This window comes from Nycticebus coucang, chromosome 8 (genome assembly GCF_027406575.1).
Source record: "Nycticebus coucang isolate mNycCou1 chromosome 8, mNycCou1.pri, whole genome shotgun sequence".
In the NCBI taxonomy this organism is placed as follows: domain Eukaryota; kingdom Metazoa; phylum Chordata; class Mammalia; order Primates; family Lorisidae; genus Nycticebus; species Nycticebus coucang.
In genome coordinates this window covers 103,193,286-103,211,690 of record NC_069787.1, presented here as the reverse complement: position 1 = coordinate 103,211,690, position 18,405 = coordinate 103,193,286, and the positions used below count along the sequence as shown (strand labels likewise).

Sequence of the window (18,405 nt, the reverse complement as noted above, 5' to 3'; positions counted from 1 at the left end):
ATATATTTAACTAGAGGAGACAGAAAGCTGACCTCTAAAAAATTAAATATACATTAAGGAAGAAAGTTATTTATAAATCCTCAAAAAGGGGAAAAGGCACAAAATAAGCCTTTAGAGATATTAAAAGAGAAAGTTGTTTCTATAACATTCATTTGTGTTTCTTTTTTTTTTTTTTCTTATAGTCATAGAAGGCTATGTTTAAAGAAAAAATAGGATCAGTGCCTGTAGCCCGGTGGCTAGGGTGCCAGACATACACTGGAGCTGACAGTTTTGAATCCAGCCCAGGCCTGCCAAACAACAATGACAACTACAACCAAAAAATAGCTGGGCATTGTGGCACTCACCTATAGTCCCAGCTACTAGGGAGGCTAAAGCAAGAGAATCGTTTAAGCCCAAGAGCTGATGTTGCTGTGAGCTGTGACACCACAGTCTTCTACCCAAGGTGACAGCTTGAGACTCTGTCTCAAAAAAAAAAAAGAAAGAAAGAAAGAAAAAACAGAAAGCAGACAGACACTATTGGCCTGGGCAGACCCACACCCATCCCAGGTTTAAGAGGCCTTTTTCATCCTACCTGATGCCACCTTAGGTTGGTTGCCAACAATTCCAACAGTCCTCCCATTCATTCTTGCAAAACCAACAACGATGTTCTTGGCATAATTGGGCATGATCTCAAAAAATTCACGCTCATCAACAACCTGTAGGAATACATTTACTTCTAAGGTCAAAATGATAAAGATAGCATTGTAAGATAGAACTACATTACAGAATTACATTGATATTACAGAATTACAGAGCTAGGCAGCTCCCACCTCTACCACAGGTTTTCCCAGGAAGCAGGACAGCAGGCAAAGGCCACACCTCTTCCCCACTGAAACAGTGTGGTGGGAAAAAATCCTCTCACACGCTGCTGGGGGGCATTAATCAATGGATATTTGAACTGGAATTATTTATAACAGTTTCTTTTACCTTTTGACTATGAAGTCATTTCAAACACATAAAAATTATAAGGATGGTACAAAAAACACTCATATACCCTCCACTCACATTCCTCATTAACATTCTGCCACATTAATCCTCACTCTATATATACACACACATATATATGGCAAACTTTTTTTCCCTGAACCATTTGAGAGCAAGTTACAGACATGATGCCTCTTTATCTCTCAGTCCCTCATTGTCTACTTCCTAAGAAGAACATTCTTTTTCATAACTACAGTGATACTGTTAAAATCAGGAAATTAAAATTAACACAATACTATTTTGTTATATAAACGTATTCAAGTTTGCCAGTTGTTCTAATAATATCTTTTTTTTTTTTAAGATAGAGCCTTGCTCTGTCGCCCCAGAGCAGTGGTGTGATCACAGCTCACTGTAACCTCAAACTCCTGAGCTCCAACAAGCTCCCTGCCTCAGTCCCCTGAGTAGCTGGGAATATAGGTGCCCACCACCATGCCCACCTAATTTTGCTATTTTTTTTCTTTTGAGACCAAGTCTCACATTCATCGTCATTAGAGTGCTGTGGCCTCACAGCTCACAGCAACCTCCAAGTCTTGGGTTCAAGTGATCCTCTTGCCTCAGCCTCCCAAGTAGCTCAGACTACAGAGTCTCAGGTATTTTTAGAGACAATCTTGGTCAGGCTGGTCTTGAACTCCTGAACTTAAGCAGTCCACCCACCTTGGCCTCCCAGAGTGCTGAGGTTACAGGTGTGAGCCACGGTGCCTGGCCCTTAATTTTTCTATTTTTAGTAGAGATGGGGTCTGACTCTTGCTCAGGCTGATTTCAAACTCCTAGCCTCAAATAATTGTCCTACCTCAGCCTCCCAGAGTGGTAGGATTAGAGGCATGAGCCACCACACCCAGCCCAACAGTATCCTTTACAGTAACAAAAGCAACAAAATTCTGGCCTAGAATTTGAGCCAGAATCACCTGGTGCTTTTAGCAGTCATGTCTCTTTAGGCTCCTTTACCTTTTCCTTCCTTATCTTTGCCTTTCATGATCATGTCAACTTTGAAGAAACCAGTTATTATGTAGAATGTGCCTTCAATTTGGGTTTGTTTGGTTTCACCTCTGTAAAGTTACTATTTTTTACAATGTAATAAGAACTTTGTGGGGAAAAACTTTGAGACTACATAAAAATCCTGTTGTTCATCAAACTTTCATTAGAAATCCAGTTCTTCACTCACTAGGTTTAACATCCACTGGTAATGCTTTCCTGACTCAATTCCTACCACATTTAATTTCATTTTTCCTTCTGTTTATTAATTATCATTCTACTATAAGAAAGATCTTTGCCTTTCCCACTTGTATCAGTATGAATTTATGGATTCTTGTTTTATCCTGTGGATAACCTTAGTATCATTATTTTGTGTTCAAATCGCCCCATATGTTAGTGAGAGCTCCTTCAAGCTGGCTGTGTCCTTCCCATGTGTCCCATCATTCTTTGAGCACAACTTGAAGTGCTGGAATTACCATACTTTCAGGTTTATCTTGGTTTTCTTCCTGCCCCAGCGCTATAATCAGCCATTTCTCCAAAGGGCCTGGGTTTCTTTTGGGGTGTGTATCATTGCTCCTAAACTGTTCCAGAGGAAAGTATAGCTGTGTGAAAAAAATGTGAGTTCATACGGGCAACTCCATTCTTACCCCAATTCATCTACATGGTTCTTTTTAGTTCTTCCCTTCCCATATTGATAATTTTCTTCTCCAACAGCAGAAATCTGGCCCCCATTATTCCCCAAAAATGTATTTATTTGTTCAGTTCTCAAATACAGAGAAAATGGCTTCAGAATTGCTAACCTACACACCTATAAAAAAGAAGCCTAAAGTTCAATATTTTTTTTTTTTGAGACAGAGTCTATGTCACCCTCAGTAAAGTGCCATGGCCTCACAGCTCACAGCAACCTCAAACTCTTGGGCTTAAGCGATTCTTTTGCCTCAGCCTCCTGAGTAGCTGGGACTACAGGCACCCGCCACAATGCTCGACTATTTTTTTGTTGTTGTTGTCATTGTTGCTTAGCAGGCCCAGGGCCAGGTTCAAACCTACTAGCCCTGGTGCATGTGGCCAGCGCCTCAATATTTCTTATAGGTATCTGTCTTTAGATTCTAGGTATGTGGTCAAAATTATTTGTTGAAAAGTTATTCATTTGAAACAGGTACGTTTGTGTGTTTGGATTTCATCTTAAAGGTTTTCCCCCAGTCTTGATTTTATTTTTTTATATGTGAAACATTAATACAGTTTAATACTGTCACTTCCCCCATCTCTTACAGCCTATATCCATGCACCCCTTATTAGTATAATTATTTCCTGATTTATTATTCATGTCTGTTTGCATTTCTATCTTTCACATCTTACATGGAAACTGACACAGTACAGACATTCTTTTATGCTTTGAGTTTTTTCACTTTTTTTTTATTTTTTGCATGAGGAAGTCTTCCCGTAGAGACCAGAAAACCTGCTAGACAAATTCTAAAAGAGCTGTAGCACTGAGTTTTTCACTTTCAGTAGTACATATGGGACATCACTCCGTATCAATTCACAGAGTTCTTCATTCTTCCTTACCACTGTATAGTTCTCTATTGTGCAATGTACCAAAGATTTTTCAACCAACCTCCTACATGCAGGTTATGCTACTTTAAAATTTGCATTTAGGTTGCTTAGAATAATTTGCAATTACTAATGTCGATGTAATGATAGTAACCTTGTATATCTATAATTTGGTATGATGAGAAATATATCTTCAGGGTAAACTGCTAAAAATAGGATTACTGGGTCAAATTTTAAATGCTTATTTAATTCGTTCTAGATAATTCCAGATTCCCTACCAGCAATGTATGAGAGCTCCTGCTTCTCCAGATTTGACAATGAAAAGTAATTTCAAACCTTTTATTTTTGACCAATCTGACATGAGAAATAACTCAGTATAATTTCAATTTGTATTTCTAGCACTGTGAGTGAAGTTGAACATTTTTTCCATATGTTTAATGTCCATATATATAACCTGTTTTGTGAGCTACATATTCATGTTTTTCCACTTTTCTATCAATTTCAATCTTTATTCTCTCAATTTATAAAAGTTCTTTATGGAGTATATTAATACTTTATTTGAGATAGAGGCAGTACCCAAGTTACAAACATCTGACAAATGACTCACACTTACAAACGGAGGCTATTACAGGTAATAGGTAAGTGACTTACATACAAATTCAACTTAAGAACAAACCTACAGAACTTACATTATTCATAACCTAGGGACTGCCTGTACATGTTGCAAATATTTTCTCCCAGTTTATTGGTTATCTTTTGACTTTGCAGTTTTTGCTATGAAGAGTGAGGTTTGTAAATTTTTACATAGTCAGCTTTATCAACTTTATCTTTTTTTTTCAACCTTATCTTTTAATGAAACTAAATTTTGAGTCACAGTACAAAAGCTTTTTTTCACCTTCCTCTACAATTTTAGAGGAATTCCACCTGTGCTTTCTTATGCTTATATAGCTTCACTGACTATATTTAGTTCTCTGACCTATTTGTAGTGTATTTTTGTATATGGTGTAAAATATGGATGTAATTTTATATTTTCCTCAACAGGTAACCAACTGTCCCAGCATCATTTATTAAAAAGCTCATCTCTGCCCCTGGGATTTGAAAAAATACCTTTCTCGTATACAGTCATGTGCCACATAACAATGTTTCAGACAATGATGGACCACATTCCCGACAGTAGTCCCATAAGATTATAATACAGTGTTTATACTACATCTTTTCTGTTTAGGTATACAAATACTTACCACTGTGTTACAACTACCTGCAGTATTCAGGACTGTAACATGCTACAGAGGCTTGTAACTCAGAAGCAAGAGGCTATACCACAAAGCCTAGCTATGCAGCGGGCAACACCATCCATGTTTGTGTAAGTGCACTCCATGGTTCACACCACAAAACAGCCCGAGCACACCTTTCTCAGAGTGTGTACCCACTGGTAAGCAATTCACAACTGTTTTAAAATTTTCTATGTACTTGAGTCTACTCTTGGCTTTTCCATTCTATTCCACTGTTCTATTTATGCACCTGTACCACACTGTTTTAACTATAAGCTCCTCTAATATAAGACATGGCTTATCCACACTTAAGATCTTTTCTTTGGCTTTTTTTTTTTTTAGACAGAGTCTCACTTTGTTGCCCTCAGTAGAGTGCCGTGGCGTCACAACTCACAGCAACCTCCAGCTCTTGTGCTAGGGCGATTCTCTTGCCTCAGCCTCCCAAGTACCTGGGACTACAGGTGCCCACCACAACGTCCGGCTATTTTTGTTGCAGTTGCCACTGCTGTTTTAGCTGGCCAGGACCAGGTTCGAATCCGGCACCCTTGGTATATGGGGCCGGCGCCCTACCCACTGAGCCACGGGGGTACCGCCCTGTTCTTGCACTTTTTTTCTCTTGTGAACTTCTGTATAAATTTGCCTAGTTTTATTTTTAAGAACTGTTTATTGAAATTGCCTTAAAATTTATAAACTAACTTTGGGAGAAATGACATTTTTATAATGTCAACTCAATAACCAGGAATAGGGGATGTTTCTCCATTCGTTCAAGTCTACTTTTGTGTTTTTTTAAAGTGTTTTAAATTTCCCCTTATATTGCTTCTGCATATTTGCTGTTAAGAGTATTACTTTTTTTTTTTTTCTGCTTCTAGGATTCCTAGGGAAATAATAGGGGGAAAAAGTTATCACTATTTTGTCTTCTTTGTTGCTATATAAAAGGAGATTTTACTCTTTCCTAACTGGTTATTGCTTATGTATATGAAGACTATTGATTTCTGCGTATTAATTTTATATTCCGTTTCTTGGTATTTTCATATAATAATGCATACTCTAGTGTTTCTTTTCCTTTTTTTGTTTTGGAGACAGGGTTTCAGTCTGTCACCTAGGCTAAAATGTTATGTTCAGTCATAGCTCACTGCAGCCTCAAACTCCTACCTGGGCTCAAGTGATCCTCCTGCCTCAGCCTCCCAGAATGCTAGGATTACAGTCAGGAGATACCACATCCACACCATCCTCTGGAGTTCTCTAGCACACTGTATCATCTACAAATATAGCTTAACTTCTTTTCAAGGCTTTTGCCTCTGAATGATCCTCTTGTCTACGTGTACTGGCTAACAATTCTAGGACAATGCTAAATAATAGTGGAGACGAGCATCCTTGCCTTATTCCTAATCTTAGTAGAGCTTAGTCGTTCCTTATTAGGTAAGATGCTGGCTTTTGAAAGTATGTATAGCAAATTTTATTATATTAAAAAAGTACTTATCAGGCATGGTGGCTCATGCCTATAACCCTAGCACTCTGGGGGGCTGAGGCAGGTGTATAGCTTGAGCTCATGAGTTTGAGACCAGCCTAAGCAAAAGTGAGATCCCATCTGTACTAAAAATAGAAAAACTGAGGCAGAAGATCCCTTGAGCCCAAAAGTTGGAGGTTGCTGTGAGCTGACACCATAGCACTCTACCCAGGGTGACAGCTTGAGATTCTATCTCAAAAAAGAAAACAAAACAAAAAAAAGTATCAATTCCTATTTTCTTACTTAGAGTAGGTGTTAAACTATCTCATAGGATTTCTTTAGCATCTATAGAAATAAGATTTTTCTCCCTTCTATTAACACAGTATATTACTGGATTTCCTAGAATCAATCTTGCATTTCTTTTTTTTTTTTTTTTTTGGCCGGGGCTGGGTTTGAACCCGCCACCTCCGGCATATGGGACCGGCGCCCTACCCGCTGAGCCACAGGCATCTAAAACAAAGCCTATTTGATATATCATATCCCATGGATGTGATTTTAACATCTTGTTGGAGAATGTTAGCTAATATTTTATGTGTTATTATTGTGTCAATACTGGGGGTAAGCAAATAGTAAACTGAAGTTCGGCGCCCATAGCTCAGCGGTTAGAGTGCCGGCCACATATACCGAGGTAGGTGGGTTTGAACCTGGCCTGGGCCTGCTAAAACAACAATGACAACTGCAACAAAAAAATAGACGGGCATTGCGTTGTGGTGGGCGTGTGTAGTCCCAGCTACTTGAGAGGCTGAGGCAAGAGAATTTCTTAAGCCCAAAGAGTTTGAGGTTTCTGTGAGCTGTGACGCCACAGCACTCTACCAAGGATGACATAGTGAGACTGTCTCAAAAGAAAAAGAAAGAAAAAAAAATGGTAAACTGAAATCTTCTTAAGTACTATCTTTGTCAAGTTCCAATATGAATGTCATAATTGCTTCATAAAAATAATTTGGAAGTTTCTTCTGTGTATTGTTTTTTGTTTTACTTACTGTGCTCCAGAAAAATTTAAGCAGTTATCAGCACTATGTGGTCTTTGAAGGTCTCAGATTAGCTACATGAAACTATATGAACCTGGTGATTTTTTGTGAAGTGATTTCTTCCATGGAATTCGGCCCATTTAAGGTTCCTACCTCTATTAGGGTCAATTTCTGTTAAGCTGTGTTTTCCAAACAAATTGTCCAATTCATCTAGTCTCTTATGATTTTTAAGTTTTTCTTTTTCAATGGCTATTTCTTTTTCACTTCATACCTCCTTTGTGTTTTTTTCAATTTTTTAATTACACTGAATTACATTATTTTTCTGCTTCCATCATAAATTTCTGCATTTATCCTTATTCAATTATTCCTTGTGGTTTGTTTTGAAATGTTTTTGAGTCCCTCTCTCTTGGCTTTTTGACCGGGGAATTTAAATCACTTATTTTTCTTCTTTCATGTTTTACTGTTTCAGGATATAAATTTTCCTCTGCTCAGTGTTTTAAGTGTATTCTATAGATCTGGATATGTAGTGGGGTTTCTTTTTGTTTGTTTTTTGCAGTTTTTGGCCAGGGCTGGGTTTGAACCCACCACTCCAGCATATAGGGCCGGTTCCCTACTCTTTTGAGCCACAGGCACCGCCCTGGATATGTAGTGTTCTTAATCATCTTTTCTTCTTTTAGAATTCTGTATTTGGTTTATATTTTCCCCTTCCATCCACAAATTCTTTAATAAGATTTATTTCCATGTTGGGTGGTGCTTTTATTTTGTTATAAATTTTTAGTTCTAAGCAGTGTTATTTTAAAATATTTTTTGCTAAACAGAAAGAGGGAAGGAGGGAGGTGGGTGGGGCCTTGGTGCGTGTCACACTTTATGGGGGCAAGACATGATTGCAAGAGGGACTTTACCTAACAATTGCAATCAGTGTAACCTGGCTTATTGTACCCTCAATGAATCTCCAACAATAAAAAATATATATATATATATATTTTTTGCTGTATGGTATTTAATGGTGTTTTCTTTCTGATCTCGTATATGATCAACTTTTGTAAAGTTTCATGGGTATGTCAGAGTAAGAGTTACTGTCTGTTAATGGTATAAAGCCTGAAATAAATCTGTAAGATCTATTATGTTTTTTAGGTCTCCTGTATATTTACTTATTATTTTTGTTCATTTAACCTGCTCTATATTAACAATGGTGATTTCAAATCTCCTATTATTAAGTGCTTTTTCCTATGTCTCTTTCAACCTCCTGCAGTTTGTTTTATAAAGATAGTGGCTGTATTATTTGTGGCATAGATGTTTTATAGCCTTTCATGATCATTGTGAACTGTGGCTTTTAGCATTTGAAAATATTCTTTGTCATGGTTAATAACAGAATTTTACTTTGTTCATTATTAGGATCATAAACACTGCTATGCTATTATTTCTGTTCACCTGGTGTACCTTTGCCCATCCTTATTTTTTAGCCTTTCTGAGTCACTTTCAGTGTCTCTTGTCTATTGCACATGGCTGGTCTTGGTTTGTGAGCCAAATTGGTCTTTTTCTTTTAATAAATGAATTGAGTCCATTCACATTTATTGACATTATTTATTTATTTATTTATTTTTAGACAAGAGTCTCACCCAGTCATTCTGGGTAGTCTATTGCCCTGGGTAGAGTGCTGTAGCATCATAGCTCACAGCAACTTCAAACTCTTGGACTCAAGAGATCCTCTTGCCTCAGCCTTCCAAGTAGCTGGGACTATAGGCATGTGCCATGACGCCCAGTTAATGTTCTTTTATTTTTTTATTTACTTTTTTTTTTTTGCAGTTTTTGGCCGGGGCTGGATTTGAACCCACCACCTCCAGCATATGGGGCCAGCGCCCTACTCAGTTGAGCCACAGGCGCCGCCCTAGAGACAGGGTCTTGCTCTTACTCAGGCTAATCTCGAACTCCTGAGCTCAAGCAATCCACCTGCCTTGTCCTCCCAGAGTGCTAGGATTATAGGCATGAGCCACCACCATGACATTTTTTACTCTATCATGTTTTATAATTATTGTGTGGACCAGTTACAGTTGCTGTTTACGTGATGTCTAATATTATGTAGGAAGGTTTGTATTTTTTTTAGTCTAATGTTTACCTTTGTAATTATACCTTAATGATTTTAATCTGTTTCCTTCTTTAATCTTTTAGTAACTGCTCTTTTTATTCTTAATATTTCTTGACCCCCAAAAATCAGTAAGCTGATTCTGCTATATTTGTTCCCTTTTCCTCCTCCTTCCATTTTCAGCTGCATTTTTCTGCAATATATAACATATACATTGTTTTCCACCCTCATCCTCACCTCTGTTTTAGTCTTAGAATTATAATTTAGGATATTAAATAATTAATTTTAATACTTTTGTTGTAATTTCTCCAGTCATATCTTGGTCAGCTGAAACTCATTGTGTAACAAAATACTCAATTCACTTGGTTCTTGGGTGTTTAAAACTCATTTTCTGTGGTCTTAATATATAAAAGTCAGCTTGGGGCTGGTTTGAATCCAGCCTGGGCCCGCCAAACAACAATGATGACTGCAACCAAAAAATAGCCGGGTGTTGTAACAGGCGCCTATAGTCCCAGCTAATTGGGAGGCAGAGGCAGAAGACTCACTTGAGCCCAGGAGGTGGAGGTTGCTGTGAGCTGTGATGCTCTGTCTCAAAAAAATAAATAAATAAATAAAAGTCAGCTTGGCTAAACATAAAATTCATAGATATATATTCCTGAAAGTGCTTCTCCATTATTACCTTGCTTTCTATGTTGCTTTTGAAAAATTTGACACCACTCTATTTTCTTACTTTTTTAAGTTATTTCATCTTTTCTGCCTGAAGGTCCTGAGGATGTATCTTTATTTGAACCTGCCAGCCTCAGTGTATGTGGCTGGTACCGTAATCACTGTGCTATGGGCACCAAGCCAGGATGTATCTTTACTTTAAAATCTAATAGTTACTGAATATTTTCTCAAGTTTGATCATTCTGGGTCAGTTTTCCTAGATGCTCAGTATGTTTTTCATTATACAGATCTGAGTCTTATTTCTGGAATATTTTCTTAGCAGGGGGCAGGGGAGCTTTTTTGTTTTTTGAGACAGAGTCTCACTTTGTTGCCCTCAGTAGAGTGTTGTGGTATCATGGCTCACAGCGACCTCAAACTCTTGGGCACAAGTGATCCTCTTGCCTCAGCCGCCCAAGTACCTTGGACTATAGGCACCCACCATAGTGCCAGACTATTTTTTAGAGACCAGGTCTCGCTCTTGCTCAGGCTGTTCTCAAACTCCTGAGCTCAAGCAATCCACCCTCCTCGGTCTCCCAAGGTGCTAAGATTACAGGCATGAGCTACTGTGCCCAGCCCATAGATTGCAGTTTTAAATATTAATTCTGTTCCATTGATTTTTCTTCTTCAGATACTGCAATTATATGTATGTTTGGTCTTCTTTGCCTCTCTTTCATTGTACTCACTTTTTTCTGACACTTTTTTAACTAATAATTTTCATGAGATGTATTTACATTATTTTAAAGTATGTTTTTGGAAAGGGATGGAGAAAAAATATTTTAATTGGCAAATAAAAATACATAGGCATTTATTCATATATGCACACATATACAATTCATATATGTATCTACTGTTGATGATTAAATCAAGCAGTCAGCACATTCATTACCTCACAAACATTCTTGTTATTTCTCTACTTCCTTATTAAATTTTTATTCTAATATATCTCCCTTGAGCACCTTGCAATTCTGCATCACTTCTGGTGTGATTTTGTCTTCTCCCTCCCCTCACCCTGTCCTTATTAATTCAATCAGCTCTAACTTTACTTCTTATTTTCTCTCCATTTTGTCCTTAATTTCTGAAATTTTATTTCCATAGCTTCAAATGCTTAGTGAAGGCTACTGAATTCAGACTAAAGTGTGACCATCTGCTATACAAGTGACTTACAGTGAAGGGAGGTTCATCAATTGAAATGTTGCATTCTAATTATTTTCTTATTATTCTAGCTTTACACAGATGAAAACAATTTGTATCTCTGTATTTTGTAGGCAGCTGGTAGTTTGGGATAGTGAACAAAATTCCTAGTTCTAGAGCGCCCTCTTCTGTCAGTAGAGCAAAGTGCTACACTGGGGAAAGGGATAGTGTGGCCTTCAGTTTTTTGGTTTCTGTCTTACAGGTTCATAAATTCATCCCTTTTGCTTCATTTTCCCTTCACAGGTGGCTCTCCCTTTCCTTTTTATTCTTTTCTTCCCCAGAATCAAGGCTTCTCCTGACTGCCTTGTTGATTCTTGTGTGTACTCCCCAAAGTCACTGAGCTAACAGGACTCTTCCAGCATTTTCACTATTAAACTTTCTCTTTCTGGGAGTGACTTCTGTCTCAATCTCCTTTCCTTTCTTCTGTGCAACTGCTCAAGACTGCCTCAGCATTCCAGAGAATTGCAGGGGGAGTCCATGAATAGTTTATTATTCTATTTACAGTTATTTGAGTTTATAGTTTCTAGTCTTTACTTATGCTAAAGGTATGGAAATGGTAATTTTATTTTCTTCTTGTTAACCTATAAAATTCTTGGTGGACATACTGAGTTCTGGATTTAAGAGGCTACCATTACCTTGACTACCCATAAATATCTGCTTTTACAATTTAAAAAGAAGAAAGGACAACAGATCTCTTTCCATGGGCACACAGAGAAAAGGGTCTGTGAGAATACAGCAGGAAGGTCCATAAATTGGGGAGAATGACCTCAGAATGAACTCAACCCTGCCAACTTTTAACTCAGACTTCCAGCCTCCAGAACTGTGAGAAAATAAATTTCTTTAAGTCATCTAGTCTATAGTGTTTTATTGTAGCAGCCCTAGAAGACTAACATACAAAGAAATACAACATTGATATCAAAACCTGATTTTAAAACATTTCTAAAAAATACACATGATTGGCGGTGCCTGTGGCTCAGTCGGTAAGGCGCCGGCCCCATATGCCGAGGGTGGCAGGTTCAAACCCAGCCCCGGCCAAACTGCAACAAAAAAATAGCCGGGCGTTGTGGCGGGCACCTGTAGTCCCAGCTACTCAGGAGGCTGAGGCAAGAGAATCGCTTAAGCCCAGGAGTTGGAGGTTGCTGTGAGCTGTGTGATGCCACGGCACTCTACCGAGGGCCATAAAGTGACACTCTGTCTCTACAAAAAAGAAAAAAAAAAACAAAAAAACACATGATTATCATGTGACATCAATGCAAAAATCCAAATAAAATATTAGCAAACAGAATATAACTATTTGAATTTACTTTAAAGAATGAAGGAATAGTTAAGTATTAGGAAATCTACTAAGATAGATTTATAAACAGATTTAAGGAGGAAAATCTCCAAAAATACTAAAGAGCATTTGACAATATTTACTACCTATCCCTAATTTTAAAAACAAAATAAAAAACAGTAAAATAGAAACCAATGGTAGCTTCAACATAAAAAAAGGTATAAATTAGAAAACATTGAGGGTAGGCTTGGTAAGCACAGGAACAGGACAAAGACACCCAGTATTACAACTGTTATTCATCATTACATTTGACATATAAGGAGTTATAGCCAATGCAATTAGATAAGAGAAAGAAATGACGTGGAAAATAATTGGAAAGAAGAAACTATTTTTAGGCAAGTGCACTTGAAAAACTCAAAAGAATTAACATGGAAAATTACCAACCATAAGAGAACTTAATAGGTGGTGGGATATAAAATTGATAAAACAAAATCAAGACCTGTCTTATAGAGCTTAAAAAAAAAATTAGGAGAAGATGGTAGAGTAGGAAGCACCGAAATCTGTCTCCTTATCTAGACAGCAACTACACTGGCAGAATCTGTCAGATGTAACTCTTTGGAAGCAGTAGGATCTGCTGACACCTTGCAACATCCAGGGGAAGGGTTGGACCAAAAACTAATTTCAGTTCTTGGCACCTTTAACAGCTAAGCCTGCCCCAACCACAGCTCCATGACAGGCAGCTGCAAGTGTTTGTGGAGCATCTTGCACACAGCCTGCAGGCACAAAAGGACCCTGTCCTCCAAGTATCTGCTAATTTCAGCTGCTACTGAACACAGAGATACAAAGAGATGGGGGTCATTGTTGCTACAACTCCTCCTTTTATTGTAACACTTTCCTCCCTTGAGCTCAAGTGACTTCCAGGGAATTTAAAGGGCTGACACCATTTCCTACCCGCCTTCTTCGTTTTTCTCTTTTCTCACTTTTGGGAACCAAACATTAGCAAGCAGGATATTCAAAAACAGCTGCCTATTCTGTTCCAAATGGCTATGTCTCTATTTTTGTGCCAGTTCCATGGGGTTTTGAACACTGTGGACTTGTAATATAACCTGAAGTCTGGGATTTTTTTTCTGGTTCCACACAAAACAAAGAACTATTTTTTCCAATTCTTCAAAGTGTAATCCTCCTTTTAATGAGGATTGCACTGAATTTGTAGATTGCTTTGGGTGTATAGACATTTTAACAACGTTGAGTATGTTCTTTTGTTAATGTCTTCTTCTTCTGCTATTTCTTTTCTTAGTTTCATAATTCTCTTTGTAAAGATCCTTTAATTTGTTAGGTATATTCCTAGGCATTTCATTTTCTATGAAGCTACTGTAAAGGAAATTGTGTCTTGATTTATTTCTCAACTTGGCTGTTATTGGCATATACAAAGGCTACTGATTTGTGGACATTGATTTTACATGCTGAGACATTACCATATTTCTTGATCACTTCCTGGCATCTTATAGTTTTGTCTCTGGGCTTTCCTAAACATAAGATCATATATATAATCGGCAAAGAGCAAGCGTTTGACCTCCTCTGTCCCCATTTGGACGCCCTTAGTATCCTTCTCTTGCCTGACTGCATTGGCTAAAACTTTCAAAACTATGTTGAACTATAGTGATAATAGTGGACATCCTTGTCTGACTCCAGGAAAAGAAAAGAAAAAAAAAAAAAAAAAAAAAACAGCTGCCTATAGAAAGAAAATTAGAAAGTGTGCATGCCCCTGCAAGGGTTCAGAAAAGACCTAAGGAAGACATTCAGGTTACACCCCAGGCTGATCTATGGCACAGAAACAGTCTATAAGAAAAAATAAACAAAACAAAACAAAAACAGGCTGTGAGCTGTGGCTCACACCTGTAATCCTAGCACTCTGGGAGGCCAAGGAGGGTAAAATGCTTGAGCTCAGGAGTCTGAGACCAGTCTGAGTAAGAGTGAGATCCCGTCTCTACTAAAAGTGAAAAAACTAGCTGGGTATTGTGGCAGGTGCCTATAGTCCCAGCTACTTGGGAGCCTAAGGCAAGAGGATCGCCTGAGCCAAGGAGTTTGAGGTTGCTGTAAGCTATGGTACCATATATTCTAGCCTGGAACATCAGAATGAGACTCTTGTCTCAAACAAACAAAACCAGAAAACTACAGGAAGGGGAAGAATCTGATTTCAATAAATAGAGTTGTCACACAGCCATCCATGTTCCACTGTGTGAGGACAGCTGAGAGTACAGTGTGAGGAAGACAGTGGCCATGTCTACTTAATGACCCAAGAAAAAGCCATAAATGACTGCTCCTATCTCCCACAAACCACCATGCCCGCCCCCATAACCATATCAGTGGGTGCCCTGTGTACTCTTTCTCTAGAAAGACAAAATAGCCTCTGAACATATGATCCCAAACAAAGGTACAAGGATCATACAAGGATCATACAAGGTAACAAGGATCCCCCAGGCCTTACTCCAGACTCTAGGGTCATGGCCCCTAAACTATATACCTGAGTGCCTTCTAAAGACCTCTGAGCTCTGCTGGCCCAACTGGCTACTCCTGCCTGTAGCCTTAAAGTCCATCTGTGCTGCTAGGGTGTCTATAGCCACTAGGTCTTTCTAGAACACACTACTCAGTGGTCCCTGGTCCTGTGCTCACTCCAGGCCCCACCTGAGTTGTGTGATGTCAATCAAGGCCAGTGGGTCTAATACTTCCTCACCAGGCCCAAACACAATGAGCATGGATGTGGCAGAGCAGGGCAGGCAAGACAGGCAGATGTGGCACTTACAGAGTGTATAATGTCCACCATGTCGTAGGCTTTAGTAGATTCCAAAGGGACAACTGTGTCAAGCTCAGGAACCAGACGGTCACTTTAGGTAGAAAAAAAGACAGAGAGGCCAGTTACTTTGAAGGGGGGACACACCACAAGGACTGGCCCAAACACAAAGAAACTTCCATCTCCAATTCTGGACAACTTAAGAGTCTCTTAAAAATGAAATGAAATGAAATAAAATAAAAAATGTTGACCATTTTTACCTCCAAGCTCCCCATCAGTTATTACAGAGAGGAAAAAGTAAGTTAAATAATCTCTCATGGCTCCGGTACCCCGCAGACATGCCATTATCATCCCTACATCCAGGTGCCTCACTAAGTACAAACCACAGTCTCCTTCAACCTGCCCAACTGGGCAAACCCTAAAGTACTGTCGGGCAGGGTGGCCAGAGAAGGGCAAACTACCCTGCAACCCACCTGGGATCGTGGCACTCACGGATGGGAGCCATGTCCTGACTGCTGAGGGGCAGGTAGTTGAAGAACTCCCGGAGATTACACAAGGCATCAACATCATTCTCAAAAGCTCTGTGGGCCACACCTAAGAAAATAAGGAGGATGTGATGGGCCAGGGTACCACTCAGTCTTAAGATGCTGCTTCACTGCCGCATTCCAGGGCACATCTGCCATGGACTATGCTGACAGTTCCAGGATGCACTGCTGTACATCACATAGCTTCAGGCATCCCTTCATTCACACAGCCTGTTCCCTATTCTCTGTACCCACATCCCTACAGGGGCCACACCTTTATTCAGGCCTTTGCTCTAATGTCCCCTTCACACCCATCCCCACACTCCTCACTTTCCTGCCCTGGTCCATGTACCTGCCCATTTCCCTATTTACTGCCTGGCATCTCTCCTGGAATATTAGCTCCAACAGCAAGATCAGGCCTGTCTTATCAATGAAATCCCCACCCCTTACCCCAAAGTATAAAGCCTGACAATGGTGATTAAAATGGTGAATAAAAAGGGTGATTAAAATGGTGAACAAAAAGGAGAGGACCTACCGGGCCCTAGTGAGGGATCAAGCCATTATTCCTGAAGAGCATTATGAAATCACAGACCAGCCAAACAAGGCTATAAACATGATAAAGTACAGCCAACAACATTATCTGAGGTTTGCCTTGCCAGACTCTTTGCCCACAGTCACCTGTCCATAAAGCAGCCAGAGGGAGCTCTACCAGTCAAATCATGGCATGTCTCTACTCCAACCACCTGCCTTACTGTCCATTCGGTTTGCCAACCACTCTCCTACCCCAAGGCCTTTGCATAAGCTATTCTCTCTACCTACAATGCTCCAGACATACACATCAATGCAGTTAACTCCTTCAAATGTGCTTAAATGTTAGCCTCCCAAGAAGACTTCCCCTTACACCACCCTATTTGAAACTGCAACAATTCCAACAATTCCCTTTACCTTGTTCTACTTTTTCTACATCATTTATTGCCTTCTAACATACAATATAATGTGCTTATTTATAATGTTTATTGTCTATTTCATCTACTGGAAGACACAGTATAAACCCCATATGGGCAGGGGTTTTTATTCTCTCCACAGATATATTCCTGGCACCTAGAATAACGTTTCACATGTAGATACTCAATGAATATCTGTCAAACGAAGAAGCATTTTCAACATGGAGGAATATTTTCATTCAGTAAGTATTTATAAATTGGTTAGACATAAGTGTTATTATAATTTAATGCAGAAATTCCATTCCTAAGTATACACTAAAGATAAATGAAAATATGTCCATACAAAAACTTGTACATAAATGCTTATAGTAGTATATCTATGATAGCCCAAAAGTAGAAACAACTCAAATGTCTATTAATTGGTCAAAAAAGAAAACGTGGTATATCTATACACTGGAATATATAAAAAAAAGTTCTGATTCATGATAATAACAACTAGTATGAATGAAACTTGAAATAAATGATGTTTTATCTGCGGTGCATCTTACAAGGGTACATGTGAAACTTACTAAATGTAGAATACAAATGTGTTAACACAATAACTAAGAAAATGCCAGGAAGGCTGTATTAACCAGTGTGATGAAAATGTGTCAAACAGTCTATAAAACCAGTGTATGGTGCCCCATAATCGCATTAATGTACACAGCTATGATTTAACAATAAAAATAAATTTAAAAAAATGATGTTTCAGCTGTAAGTCGAAAGAGGGAAAAAAATATGCTAAGTAAAAGGAATCAGTCACAAAGATCACACACTGTATAATTTCCATTTATATGAAATGTCCAGAATGGGAAAATCCACATATTGCAGGAAATAGGCAACTGCCTGTGGGAGCAGTATTTGTGGTGACATAGGAAGTGATGCTGATGGGCATGGGGTTTCTTCTTGGGATGATGAAAATATCATGAAATTAGTTGGGGTAATAGTTATATTAACTCCGAATGTATTAAAGACCACCGAATTGTATACTATAAATATTTAAGGTATATGGTATACGAATTATAATTCAATAAAGTTGTTATCAAAAAGAAAATATATATACATATAAAGCCCATTTTGTGCCTTGCTCTGGGGATTCAGGACAAGCACATCAGATGGCCCAGAAAGAACACCACATACAACCCTTTAAAACAAAAACGAAACCATAAAACTGTGCTGTAGGAGAAAACTTAAGACATTCATTACTTTAAGCTGTCAAGTAAAAAAAAAAAAAAAAAAAAACAGGTGGTAGAAGAGTTTGTATACCTTTATGTTCAAATACAAGCATATGTATTCACAGTCATCTGCATGAAAAGACTACAAAGGTGGGGTGGCACCTGTGGCTCAGTGAGTAGGACGCCGGCCACATATGCTGAGGGTGGTGGGTTCAAACCCAGCCCCGGCCAAAATGCAACAAAAAAATAGCCGGGCATTGTGGTAGGCACCTATAGTCCCAGCTACTCGTGCTGGGACAAGAGGCTGAGGCAAGAGAATCACCTAAGCCCAAGAGCTGGAGGTTGCTGTGAGCTATAATGCCACAGCACTCTACCAAGGGTGACAAAGTGA

General features: G+C 38.8%; 1 protein-coding gene and 1 non-coding gene across 2 annotated transcripts in view; both read right to left on the bottom strand.

Annotated features, from left to right (window-relative positions):
• The window catches only part of PCCB (propionyl-CoA carboxylase subunit beta), an 88,497-nt gene that overhangs the window by 13,294 nt on the left and 56,798 nt on the right, over positions 1-18,405 (bottom strand). The window contains exons 8-10 of the mRNA XM_053598527.1: positions 15,806-15,926; positions 15,345-15,426; positions 572-695 (exon numbers count right to left, since the gene is read on the bottom strand). Coding sequence (XP_053454502.1) covers positions 572-695; positions 15,345-15,426; positions 15,806-15,926 — 327 coding nt within the window. The remainder of the gene's footprint in view (positions 1-571; positions 696-15,344; positions 15,427-15,805; positions 15,927-18,405) is intronic.
• Positions 3,424-3,485, bottom strand: LOC128592979 (U7 small nuclear RNA). Its single transcript, XR_008382174.1, has one exon. It is a non-coding gene; the product is annotated as a U7 small nuclear RNA (small nuclear RNA).